Below are 13485 nucleotides of genomic sequence, written 5' to 3'. Positions count from 1 at the left end.
TCTCTAGCCTTTTCTTTTTTCCCTGTAGAGAGTCTTGGTACATCTGGCCCTTTCCTTTTTGAAGTTGTGAAAGTTGGAAATTGAGGAGAGCTCCTTTTGCCAGAGCCTGGCAGCCTCCTTACGCATGTTAATAACTTCCTGGCATTTGTTCGACCACCAGGGCGGGGTGGCTCTCTCGCTAGATACAGGAACAGTGCCCGCCTTGATCTTCTTGAGCGACGAGCAGGAAATGGCAGTTTCCAGTAAGTGGTTAATCAAGTAAGTGTATGCCTCTTTAATGTCCGCTGGAAGTTGGCTAAAGAACGAATCAGACGAGCCCACGAGGGCATCCCGGAATTCCCTCAGCTCGCTGGTTTCAAGATTAATTTTGTAAGCGTATCGTTGCCGCAAGATCGGGCTGACACCAATTATGATCGTGATGGGGTAGTGGTCGCTGCCCCAGATGTCCTCTATGCATGCCTCACATAAGGGGGCCATATCGGCCGTGGCTATAACCAGGTCGATGACTGATGGTCCGGAGTTAGGAGGGAGAAGTAATGTAGGCCGCTCGTCGTTGAGGATACAAGCATAGTGGTCCTCTGCAGAAGCTAAAATGAGCTTACCTGCTCTGTCCGAGGCCGAGCAATCCCAATGGGTATGATGAGCGTTGAAGTTCCCAACAAAGATACATTTACCTTTAGAGTCTCCAAAACTCATAAGATCATCATAGAATTGAGCGAGAGTATTACGGTTAGGATGACGGTAAATATTGATGATGGTGAACTTCCCATTGTCTGAAGATACCTCCACTCCCAGCATCTCCACCGAGCCGTCCTCTAGACCAGACAGGTCTACAATGCTGAAAACAATGTTATGTCTGATTAAGATACAAACTCCTCTCAAGCCCGGGTTAACAATATCCTCTCTAATGATGTGGAATCCACGGAGAGAAAATTTAGATGAAGGATAGAGAAGCGATTCCTGGATGCAGATAATGTCGTAATTCTTGCAAATAGATTGTAATTGAGGAAGTTTGTTTCTCACCCCACAGCAATACCATTGTAGGATATTGAAAGATCGTGGGCTCCTATTATTGTTGGTGAATGTTAGCATTAATTTTTTAGCTGCCAGTGGGGTCGAATAAGGTTTTTGATGCTGAACCAATGAATAGATTAATAAGGAAGTCCAGATTAATATTAAAATCTCTGTGATTGTAGCCAACCAAGAAATTAGACCTATTATAGGATCAATGATAGATGCAAGTTGTTGGCTATTAAATAGGTTCCTGATCTTGGATAACAATGTTAAAATCTGCTCGAAAATGTCATTGGTGGGACACGAGCTCTTGTCCCTGGGCGAGACCAGATACCACCCACCACCTGGGTGGCCCCTTGGCTCGTAAGAACTCTCATGCTGGTGTTGAGAAGTTCTGCCATTACCAGCAGTTAGATGTTGTGTATTACCACTACGATTCTGTGTTGATTCCATATGAATGCCGCTCTCTAAGAAGGAGTTAAGAGTCCGCAATTCTAGTAATTTACTAGAATACGTTATTTTTTATTTACTAGAATACGCCATTCTGAAAGCCGGTATTCACATTGGGCGCATTTCGCAGAAGATTAGAGAAATGCGGAACTAATGCAACCATAATTGCTGATTAGAATTTCTGTTGTACACTCTAACAGAAATACTAAACGAATTTACGATTGGTTTTCGTAACCTACGCAACTCGAAAAGTACGCCTCATGGGGAACCAGTACTTTCTATCGCGTACATACAATACGCGTTTGTACAAATTTAGAAGAAGAAAGTCTGATTTATAATGGCCGTAACCGTTAACTTATGCCGGTGCCGGTAAAGTTCAACCATAGGATTTCAATGCTTTCGTTCATACTAACTTGCTGTATTAGTATGAACGAAAGCATTGAAATCCTATATGGTTGAACTTTACCGGCACCGGCATAAGTTAACGGTTACATAACTTAAGAAAACATACAACACAATTTTTTCAGACATTTCAACTGTGAGCAAGACACAATTTACCGATACCAGCTTTCAATAATCATGCGTACATCGACTATGTCCATGTTAGCGTTTCAAATAATTAGAAAGAGCCAAGTATTTTTATAATTTGTACAATTTTTCTTTATTCTACTCGATGATCCTTCATGTAATTTTTCATTACATTTGTTTTACCATACTGACTAATTTATGTAAACATTGATAATGATCCGATCGCAATCGAAACGTTTGTTTTTTTATTAAAATTTATAATATTTTTTACTTAATGATACATATAATTGCTTATTTTCCACTTTTAAATTATAACGATTGATTTTTGGCTCGCGTAGCCCTTTTTCTCTATTACGTTATTTAATATTATTTATATCTTTGCTACGAGAGGCTAAGCAAGGGTAATAGGGTATGCTCATGCGCACGTTCACGCCCACTGGCCAATCAAAATTGTTAAGAAGCATACGTCATCGTTACGCGGTAAATTTGAATGTATTATTTCAAGCATGCTTTCCTTCCAGGAATTGCCTTCGAATTGCACATTGAATACAGGATTGAGAAAGTTACTTTACAAGTTACTTATAAGGTACCTTTTAAGTTATTTTATATGCACTTATTATAGAAATTGAGTATAATAAATATACGGACGCCTCGATAAAATAGTCCGTAGGCCGTGAGCGTTTGTCTGTTATATCTCCCAAAATGTTACCTGTATACGGTATTCGTATTCATTGGGATCTCCGCTGCTCAATCAGTGTCATATATATATATGTGTGTATATATATATATGTACGCGCGCGCGCGCGTGGTGTGTGTGTGTGTGTACAATTAAAACGCGCCGATCTAATTTTTTCCAAATATTCATATAATTTTAAACGCGCCTGACAATACGCAGCGTCATGAACGCGCCGCTATAGGGTGCTTTCCAGCAAGGACATAGTCAGACACTGTGTAACACAGTGAGTCATTTCATCCTTGTTATTTGCCAACGTTAAACAAGGATGAAACAACTCACTGTGTTACACAGTGTCTGACTATGTCCTTGCTGGAAAGTACCCATTGCTACGTTATTAGCGAGGATATAATTACCGCTTTGCGTCTTAAATGCCACGCGAAACACATATCACACCTCATCGTTGACTACGCTGATTCCAGAGGTTCTTATTATAACTATTTCACTATTTCAATATTCGCGAGATTTGTCCGCTAATCAAATTTTCCCCAAAACGAATTAATTGAGGCAGTGTTTGCGGCGACGGAGCGTAGTCTACCCGATCCGACCGGGCCTGGGGCTGTGTGTGTATGGCAGCGGAATTCTGTAATTCCGTAATAACTCGTTATGCAATCATTATGTGCTCATATAAATGACAGTTGCGCAGATATTTTATATTTTATATAGTAAAAATTAAAGCTGCTTAACTGTCGTTATTATGAATACATAACGACTGCATAACGAGTTAGAGAATGCAGGGGCTGGCGGTTTACTTATTTCGATGAGAATTCTTGCTTGTGTAATCTATGATGAGATATCATGGATATCGTATCGTATGTTATCTTTGTTTTGTAGTCACAAACCGGTTTGCGTTGGCGCATACATATCATGGATGCATAGCATGTACTACGTATAATGGAGAGATTTTAGCTGATATTCCAGCTTGTTTCAGTTCGCGCAATGCATTCTGTCGAGTAAGTCGAATACCGATATAGCTATATCACTGTTATATAAGAGTAGAAAAATAAACAGTAGAAGTCTACATCTCGTTGCGTTACCGTTTGTCAAATCTCATCCAACGATTGGAAGATCAGTGTACATACGTGTCAATGAATCTTTGAAACTAAAATTAAAAGACGATTTTTCGCACTAATTTCTGTTTCATTGTGTAAGAAAAATATTTAGAAATTACGTGAGCATGTCCGTAGTATAATTCGCAAGTGCAGATTTCAACGAGTTCGCATTTTGATGAATACATTATTTTTATTTCAATTTTCTTGAACAGCGTGATGAGTTTACCGGCTCTACCACGTGTTTTGGTGTCGAGCAATGATGTTCCTGCTCCCGGTATCGATTTGCTTCGCACGAAGTAAGTCTGAATAAATCTGGAATATTCGAAAGATTATATAGTATAAATCATTAATTTTTGTTATTACATTTATTGTTGTTGATATAGATGTGACGTCACTATTATACCAGCTGGTATAAGTACCCGAGAACAAGTATTGCAAGCTCTACCTGGACATGACGCTGTATTCCTCGCTAGTCATCATATTGTCAACAGCGAGTTCCTCGATGTCGCCGGTAAGAATCTATTTTATTAATTTCTTTTTTCGATACAATCAATTCCATAATTATATGGTCATTCAAATTTTCTCAAACGAAATTTATTTAATATTTTTATTTAAAAAATATATTTTTGAAACTCTCTTGATCGTTTTTTATAAATGCTTGGTTAAAATATCAAAGAGTGTAAGAGAAGAATAAGATTTTAAATTATTTAAAGTTAAACATAATAAAACCGATTAATTTAATAATGAAAACTGACAGCACAGTCGTGACTACTTGAAATGTGCTAAATAGTTTTTATAATTTTAATACCTTTTAAATTTAAAGAACAAAATATCGTCGTGTCGAGCAATAGCCCTTTTTTGCTTCAATGTTTAATAACTCGATGAAGAATAATCGTACCTACAGAACTTGATAAAAAAGTAAATTAAAGATGAAGATTCACCTAGCTTTCGAATGCTGTAAACCGCATTTGTGTGCAATTTTTAATTCGCGCCATGGAACTTTATAAATTTCGTAAAAAATTTTGAGATTTGATGCATTTTCATTTATATTCGTATAACTTCATAAAATATCAGTAAGACCGTTTTATAAAGTACCGATCTGAAAAGTAGAGATTTCAAGTTGTAAAATGCTTTTTTGAACATCTCAATACGATGATTTTTCACAAAGTTCCATCTTGAAATTTGCCTATTTTTACAAGATGGGGAACAGATGATGCTTTAATTTTGTCGAGTAGTAGTATTATTTTTCTAAAAAAGCGATTACAAAATTTTATCGTGTGACGAATTCGATTTTTGTTTTTTTTTCAGGGCCAAATTTAAAAGTCGTATCGACAATGTCGGCCGGATACGATCATCTAGATGTTCCAGAAATTAAAAGGAGAGGAATCAAAGTTGGGCACACACCGATGGTGCTATCCGCTGCAGTGGCAGAAATTGCAGTGCTCTTAATGTTATCTACGGCGAGACGCGCCCACGAGGGTCGCATGACACTGGAAAAGTAATTGTTTTATCTTATTTTAAATTGCGTAATTTAACCTATTTCTCCCCACCTGCACCGTCCTATTTATATTTATAAAACAACACTTTCTCTATATGAATACTCCATATGGAACATCTCTCTTTTCAATTTTTTTTATACATATGGATTATGTATATACGTATGTGTATATGGAGAAAAAAATTAAAAAGATAGGCTAAATAGCCTAAAAATAAGATAGTAGAAAGAAATCGATGTAATCAATATAATCAAAACGTGTTTTTGTTAAATGAATATCAGATCTCTTTCTGACACGTTTGCTAAATTTTTTTTCATTTTATTTTATATTATTTTATTTATATTGAATTGATACACATATATATTTATATAAAAGATGATATTATAAATCTATACATATGAATTCTAGTTGAAAGTAATAAAATTATTTAATGTATTTTTATCATTCTTCATCTAGTTGTTTAACTGAAATAATAATAGATGTCATTCATGATAATGTAATTAAGAGGTGAGTCAAAATCAGGACCACAATGGTTACTGGGACAAGATTTACGAGGTTCTACAGTTGGCATCTTTGGTCTAGGAAATATTGGCCAAGCAATAGTTAAACGATTAATGGGGTTCGAAGTAGAGCGTTTTATTTATACCGGACATTCGCGCAAGAAAGCAGGTAAGCTAGCAACTTATTAGGAAAGTAATTTTTTTTTTAATTTTTGTGTTACATATGTAAGTATATCTATATTGTACATAATAAATTTTTCTATTATAATACCGATAAAAACAATTCAATTATAAAACGTGGATTTATTATATGTATACCGAATGTCCTATTTTAATTGCCCATCTCGAATAAATGGATCCTTGTAAATGAACATTGTACTAACTGCGCCCGACAAGTGTGCGATCAACTATAGTGTGAAGTTATTACGTAAGCATGGAGGAAGAATGGTCACTTAGGTCATGACCTTCATATATATTAAGGTCAAGACCACGGAGCTGGATCCTTTTGCCAATATTTACCTACATAATTATCAATGGTTTTATTTTTGAGATAGGCTGGTGGACGAAGAGGGCTATTTCTGATTTTGCTATCAATTGGTATATTGCTGTATCTTAGCGTGCTGATAAAGAGTATGACCACAAAAATTGATGACAAGGTCATTTTCAACATCAAATATGAAAAAATGTAAAAAAAAAACGGTTTTTTGTATTTGACCAAAATACAGCACCATTATACCAATCGACAACAGAATTGGGGGTTTCACCTTTTCGGAAGTCCATCCAAATTGTATCTGAAGGGCGAGAAACAATAGTCGACAAAATTAATTTTCAAGAAATATCAATTTTTCAAAATCACAAAAATCATCGCCATTTCTTAACTTTTACATGATACGTCCTTCTAGTTATTCTGCGTACAAAAATATTAAAAGTTATCAGAAATAGTTTAGGATACATATATTTTACTTTATTGTTTAAAAAATTTTGCACACAATCTTTTAAATTAAATAACATGATGCACACAGGTGATGAACTTGGGGCAACGTTTGTATCTCTGGATGAGCTTCTAAAGCAGAGTGATTTTATCGTAATCTCAGCAACTCTAAATAATGAAACTCGAGGACTTTTTGATGACAATGTTTTTGATAAGATGAAGAAAACAGCCATCTTCGTAAATGTATCTCGTGGTCAAATTGTCAATACCGATTCACTTGTGAGAGCCCTTCGTAATAAGAAGATATTCGCTGCCGGATTAGACGTTACCGAACCAGAACCATTACCACCGGAACATGAACTTTTAAAACTACCTAATGTCGGTTGGTAATCATTTTTATTTTATTATTTTCTTGTAACATACGATATCACACACTTGAGTATTCAATAAATCGATTATGCTCTAGAAATTCTATAATTTTAAAATATTCAAGGAATGTAATACTATTATGATGTATTATAATTTACATATATATATAGTACATATCATTAATTTTTTATTTTGGTAATTACAGAAATTATGCCACATGTGGGCAGCGCGACAATCAAGACCCGTAACGATATGTCGATAATCGCGGCGCAAAACATTCTCAATGGCCTTGAAGATAAGCCTTTGATTTACCCTTTATAACAACTTACTTTTCTTGTGTTGTGCATTTCTTACATTTATTAATTCATTTATTTTAAAATATTACTAAAAATGTATGATTATTCATTCATGATGTAATAAAATCCTCTTTAATTCTTCAAATTACACAAATATAATCACTCGGCAAATCCTAATCTCAATTTAATTATTTATATAATTAATTTATTCATTAAATTTACTATACTGATTAAAGCTCCTGACTAGTCGCCGCGGTCATATTGAATCGTGATGTCAAGTGAGAAACGATACATTGAAGTTTCTTGCTTTTTTTTTTATAAATAGACAATTTGGATAAAACAAAATTTATGAGATTGCTTTTTTAAAAATGGGTTGCGGCAACTAGTCAGAAGCCTCGATCCTTAAGTAGGCGCAAAATGGGATTACAGCCACATGGTTCTTCTTTTTTTCTTCTGGACGGACTCCAATTTTAAAAGGAGTCACAGTATCATGAATAAAAAATGAATAAAATAATCCAGTATTTAGCCTCCTTGAGAGGGGGGGCAGAGCGCTCCAAAACAAAAACTGTAACAATCACTGAGTAATTTTGTGTGCCTACTTAAGGGTTACTCAATCAAATAAATATTACATTTATATTAAGTGAATTATCTCTAGAAATATTCCTAAAAATCTTGCTTATCAAATCTTATGCTTATTTAATTAATTACCATATTGAAATGATCTTATAAAAGGTACTTCGTAGGATATTTTCAAAAATTTTACAAACACATTAGTATATTTCAGGCCTATCCAATTTAAGCTCCGGAGCCAAAACGCAAAGCCATCGACGCAAAAAATTCAATGTGGACAAGATTTCGGGGACTGTGAAGTGTTGATAAGCGTCACTCAGATGCACATCAACACTTTACCGTCCCCGAAATCTTATTCATATTGAATTTTTTGCGTCGATGGCTTTGCGTTTTGACTCCGGAGTTCAAATTGGACAGGCCTGGTATATTTAAATGTCTTAAAGTCTCATTTTAAAACTTGTTATTCTCTTCTCTCTACCTAAAATCTATCAAATTTCGAAAAGTTTTTAACAATTTATTACTCACTAAATTACTTAATGTAATAAATTGAAACGTTACTACACATGATTTTCATAAAAAATATCAAGTATTTTCTTAATAAATAAATGATATTCTAACTTTGATTGCATCTCTGTATTTCTCAAAAAGAATCTCTATACCTAATAGATTTCTGGGCTAATATGCCGATCGGGGAAGATCGCTTCGATGACTTTGACCTTGACACATGTTGTCAAGATCATTACCCACAGTAATTATCTCCAAGAGATTTTAGCCATCGCTCGTTATTTGTTAAAAAGTTATTAACCAAAAAGTTTAAGAAATAACGTCTTATTTCTGCTATACAATATTAAGAACTACTCCATATTCCGTCTACTAAGGGAATATGGAAATCTACATTGATTTTCTACGTGAAGCGGGTTCCACTCTATCTCTCCCCCTGCTTAGGGGTGCGCGACTTCCAGGTGAAGTGAGGGCCACCCTACCTCCCTCCTACCTATGTCAAGGTCATCGGAGCGATCTCCCCTGATTGGCATATATTTACAGATTTCTGCATTAAAGTATCATATAATAATCATTCTAAAAGGTCTTTCATTTTTCATTCAAACACACTTGCAGCAATATGAATGAAGTGTCACATAAGCAAGTAAAAACGTGAAAACATATTTGATTCTTAAAAAAAGATTATTGTTTATATAATAATTGCAATAACTTATAAATTCATATCTGAACAGTGTTCAGCATTTATCACCCATAATGGACAACAGGTAACCATCAGGCTTCCACTACTGCATTTTTTAAACTACTTAAGATAGGATCAATCTTATTTTCCAACGATAATACATGGCCGGTATTGCAACTGTGACTAGCAATAAAACTAACGACCAATGGCAACTTATTTATCTGGATTACCTGAAAAAGAAAAACATAAAGAATATATTAATGTTAAATATTAAATTATTATTAATTGTAAGTATTATTAATTGTGAAAATAACTTCTAAAATCAATTAGCACCAAATTATATTTATACATAATGCATTAATAATTTTAGAATTTATTTTGTAATATCTTTAATATAGTTGAAATAATTTAATTTAAATTTAAAAAGTAATTAAAATGAGATATATATATATATATACAGGGTGTTAGTTAAGTATGTTGCCATACTCAACAGAGTGATTTTTTGGTTTATTTCAAGTAAAAAAGTCCATATAAACATGTACCCTAAACGGCTTAATTTCCAAAATAAAAAAATTTAAACGTGTAGTAATAATCTGTTTATTTGAAAGAAATACAGCTTGAACTAGTCAAAAACTAATCAAAAACAGAAAAATAAAAATAGGCTTCATTTTTTTTGATGAAATAAAACAATTAGATGAATTATTGAAAATGTCCACCTTGTGATTTTGATGGACTGAAACAATTTGGCCCTCAAAGATTGACGTACACACTCAAAGATCAGAACTGAAGTCTATTTTTGATTTTGTGACTTTGACTTTGACTTTGTCACTTTGTTTACGGTTGTGCGAATGGTAACTCATGTGAAGCAAGGTATATTTATGCCGGAAGATATCTCCAATGCAATTTACCGTTTCGTCAAACATTTGCGAACATTCACCTGTATTTCGGAAACTAAGTCGTTTAGAACACATATTTATATGGACTTTTTTACTTGAAATAAACCAAAAAATTTCTCTGTTGAGTATGGCAACATACATAACTAACACCCTGTATATAGAAATGACATCAAAAAATTATTTGATAATTATAAAAGTATAAATTATTTAATAATAAATAAAATTTATAATATTTAATAAAATAACCAATATTAAAACGTTTTTATTAAATACATTATTTCTAGTAATATTTAAATAATTGTTCTTTTATCTTTTTTTATTGCTTATTATCTCTATGTGTTTATATAATTTTCAAAACCTCAATTATTATGTTGCTTTGAAATTACATAAAATTAAATTACATAAAATAACATGAAATTTATACATAAATTAAAAATTTTAATATAAATGTATATTTTATACAAATTGTTATGTATTTTACCTGATAATTACTATACATGCATATAATGGTTTTATTTTTGCCAAGCCCCAATTTACTTCCTTGATCCGTAGCCATTCCAAAAGTAGATAAAAAACTAGCTCTTGTAGCTAATTCTGGCGCCTTTTCGTTAGCTACAGATATAACAGGTACTCCATCCCTGTCAGTAATTAATATGCTATGCAAACCTTCCACATCAGTTAACAGTCCATAGAGAAACTTCTTCAATTCCTAAAATAACAAAATCATAATTTAAATAAGTTATATTTTAAGGAGAAGAATTTTAAGACATTACCTAAGACGGTCTTAAAATAAGAACGGACTATGAATACCGCTCTATGATTTTTTGCATTTACAAGTTGTTAATTATACAGTGAATCGTTTAGCTCAACTAATGGGAGAGTAAATACGAAGTCGAATTTGGCCAGTCTTAAAAAAATCGATAGTCTTCATCGTACAAGTTGGCTGTTGGCCAATTTCACTGATTTGCCGATAAGACTTAGGAACTATCACCTATCAACTCATTATAGAATTGGCATAATAGAAATAGAAGATAATATAATGGTAAATTGATTGCAGAAACAGAATAGTTGCCATTTCGTAATCATTTAAATGATATATTCTCTTGTAATATTGAGAGTAATAAAGATTCATCTTCATCTAAATTATTTATTTCATTTAAATGTTTACAACCTGACAGAATATGTGATTTTTATTGACAATCTGCTGGCAGCTAATATTGGCAGGCTCTGCCAACAAAATATGAGTAAGTATGGACACAGACAGATCTGTTGCAATATCTGACAATGAGCAAATCTGTCTTCCATTATTATACTGCAGCAGATAGTACTACTTTCTTGGAGATGAACTAAACAAATTTTTATCAATACATCTACTGTTCATACAACATGTGATCTATTCTTTTTGTCACAATTTTTAAAATTTCTACAACAGCATGATAAAAAAAGATCTATATTTTATATAATATATATAAAGCTGATTCTACACTGAGTCGGTAGTCGAAAATCTTAAGTAATCAGTCTTAATCTAAATAGGTGACTCTGGCCTGCATTCATAGTCAGGCCTTATATTTAAGGTTTCCTTAAATTTATCTTCAGATGCTTTACGAATTATTTCATTGGCTACTGAGCATCTAAAGATAAATTTAAGGAAGCCTTAAGTATAAAGTCTGACTATGAATACGGGCATATGACTTTTCGCATTAACTGCAAGTAGTTAAATATATACAGCGAGTCATTTACCTCGATTAATAAGGAAACTCGAATTTGGCTAGTCTTAAGAAAATTGGCTAACTTGATCGATTCACCGATAAAGCTGATTCTACAATGAGTCGGTAGTCGGAAATCTTAAGCCTTAACCAGTTTTAACCTAAATAGGTGACTATGATTTTTTGCATCTACTAGTTGTTAGTTGTACAGCGAATCATTTAATTCGACTAATGGGAAGTAATAAAGTCGAATTTGATCAGTCTTAAAAAAATCGGTAGTCTTAATCATACAAGACGACTGTTGGCCAACTTCACCGATTCACCGATAAGACTTAGGACTACCGACTCATTGTAGAATCAGCTTAAGATTTAGGACTACCGATTACAGACTGATTTAGAATCATCATAAACAAAACAAAGCGTATAACCTTAAACTTAATGTACAAAGCTTTTTACAAAGAATCTCCTTACACTAAGAACTTACAACTGTCATTCTTTCCAAGGAACGTGCACGAGTCTGTAAACATCGACCAAGCACGACCTCTTCTTCTTCTTCTTAGTTAATGGCTCCTGCCTCCCATGGAGTAAACGGAGGCAATACGGCCAGATCACGTCCGTAAAATTGCTATGAGTATGGTATGGCAATAGGCCTATTCGTTTTGGCTGAACTTTTGCACCAGTTCATCTTTCTTCCTCTTCTTTCCTCCTAGAGAGAAAAAGAAGAAATATGAACTGGTGCAAAAGTTCAACAAAAAAGAACAGACCTAATATAGAGTGGGAGATCGGCGACTACAGCGATAAAAATCGCTGTTGAAACGAAATCTAAAGAAGCTCCGAGTACTCGAGGCGGAATGGCGCACGACACTGGCTACATTTACACCATGCATTTAGGCCGCGGCCTATACAATAGATGTCCTTGTTTATCCTGTAGGTTAAACAAAGACACCTATCGTATAGGTCGCGGACTAAGTGCACGGTGTAAACGTAGCCATTATGCGTGTCGCGGGGACGGGAAGGGCGGTTAAAGGCTGGCGCAGGCGTAGAAGCACCGTGTACACGCCGCGAGCAGGCGCCGCGAAAATTGATTTAGGGCGCCGTCACATGCGGCGTAACCTGCGTATTCTAGTAATTTATTAGAATACGCAGGTTATGCTTACGCAGGTTACGCCGCATGTGACGGCACCCTAAAAGCTATGGTAGGAGCATATTGGAACTTGTTGGAGTATGCGACGCGAACAAACTCAGTCTTAAGCGGGGAGCACAGACTTTTGCAGAACGCATAACATGTAATGCATAAAAAATTGAATCAATCAGAATTCCTTATTTCATGGAAAGGAAGGAAAGGAGGACTTTGATTGGGACATTTTCTTATGCATTACCCCGGATCTACAATAGGGTTTTAAGCCTTAAGCCATAAGAAATGGGCGAATCACGGTCGATTATTCTCCTCGGATTCGACTGTAATTGGTCAATTTCTTATGGCTTAAGGCTTAAAACACCTATTGTAAATCCGGACTTATGCAAAAGTCTGTATTCCTCGCTTTAAATGCAAGAATCGACTATAAATACCGGTTTCGCGTTTCACAGTTGGTAGTCCTTCCGCACTATTGACGAGGAGCAAAAGTAGGGCTGGAATCCGGTCTTAAGGCCGCAGCACAGACTCTTGCATAACGCATAGTGCATAAGCGAATGAACTAATCAGAATCTTTCCTTTCCTCCCATTCCATGGAAAAGAAGAATTTCAATTGGTCGATTCCCTTATGC

General features: G+C 34.5%; 2 protein-coding genes across 4 annotated transcripts; one reads left to right on the top strand and one right to left on the bottom strand.

Annotated features, from left to right (window-relative positions):
• Positions 1-3579: 3579 nt before the first annotated feature.
• On the top strand, positions 3580-7470 carry LOC108723461 (glyoxylate reductase/hydroxypyruvate reductase). 3 transcript variants are annotated; one of them, XM_018449247.1, is made up of 7 exons: positions 3580-3678; positions 3990-4073; positions 4161-4288; positions 5086-5275; positions 5779-5942; positions 6796-7086; positions 7279-7470. In XM_018449247.1, exons 1-7 carry the CDS (start codon positions 3665-3667, stop codon positions 7392-7394), a joined length of 987 nt encoding a protein of 328 aa, XP_018304749.1. In that variant the 5' UTR covers positions 3580-3664; the 3' UTR covers positions 7395-7470. The 3 variants fall into 3 exon arrangements, with proteins under 3 accessions (XP_018304749.1, XP_018304751.1, XP_018304750.1); XM_018449249.1 differs by lacking the exon at positions 3580-3678 and adding an exon at positions 3736-3872; XM_018449248.1 differs by lacking the exon at positions 3580-3678 and adding an exon at positions 3736-3896 and having other exon boundaries at positions 7279-7469.
• A 1100-nt stretch (positions 7471-8570) lies between these two features.
• On the bottom strand, positions 8571-12427 carry Lamtor3 (Late endosomal/lysosomal adaptor, MAPK and MTOR activator 3). Its single transcript, XM_018449289.1, has 3 exons — positions 12206-12427; positions 10497-10724; positions 8571-9349 (listed from the first exon to the last, which is right to left on the bottom strand). The coding sequence occupies exons 1-3, from the start codon at positions 12212-12214 to the stop codon at positions 9212-9214; spliced, it is 375 nt and encodes a 124-aa protein (XP_018304791.1). The 5' UTR covers positions 12215-12427; the 3' UTR covers positions 8571-9211.
• Positions 12428-13485: the final 1058 nt, after the last annotated feature.

The sequence above is a fragment of the Mycetomoellerius zeteki genome, unplaced genomic scaffold, assembly GCF_001594055.1.
Source record: "Mycetomoellerius zeteki isolate Tzet28-1 unplaced genomic scaffold, Tzet1.0 scaffold241, whole genome shotgun sequence".
In the NCBI taxonomy this organism is placed as follows: domain Eukaryota; kingdom Metazoa; phylum Arthropoda; class Insecta; order Hymenoptera; family Formicidae; genus Mycetomoellerius; species Mycetomoellerius zeteki.
This window is presented reverse-complemented; position numbering and strand designations above follow the sequence as displayed.

What these genes read in the sequence shown, in the direction of transcription:
- LOC108723461 (XM_018449247.1), top strand. An exon ending in GGTCGCATGACACTGGAAAA is followed by an intron (nt 5,276 to 5,778) that starts GTAATTGTTTTA and finishes AATGTAATTAAG; the next exon opens with AGGTGAGTCAAAATCAGGAC. An exon ending in ACATTCGCGCAAGAAAGCAG is followed by an intron (nt 5,943 to 6,795) that starts GTAAGCTAGCAA and finishes TGATGCACACAG; the next exon opens with GTGATGAACTTGGGGCAACG.
- Lamtor3 (XM_018449289.1), bottom strand. An exon ending in GCATGTATAGTAATTATCAG is followed by an intron (nt 9,350 to 10,496) that starts GTAAAATACATA and finishes TTTCTTTTTCAG; the next exon opens with GTAATCCAGATAAATAAGTT.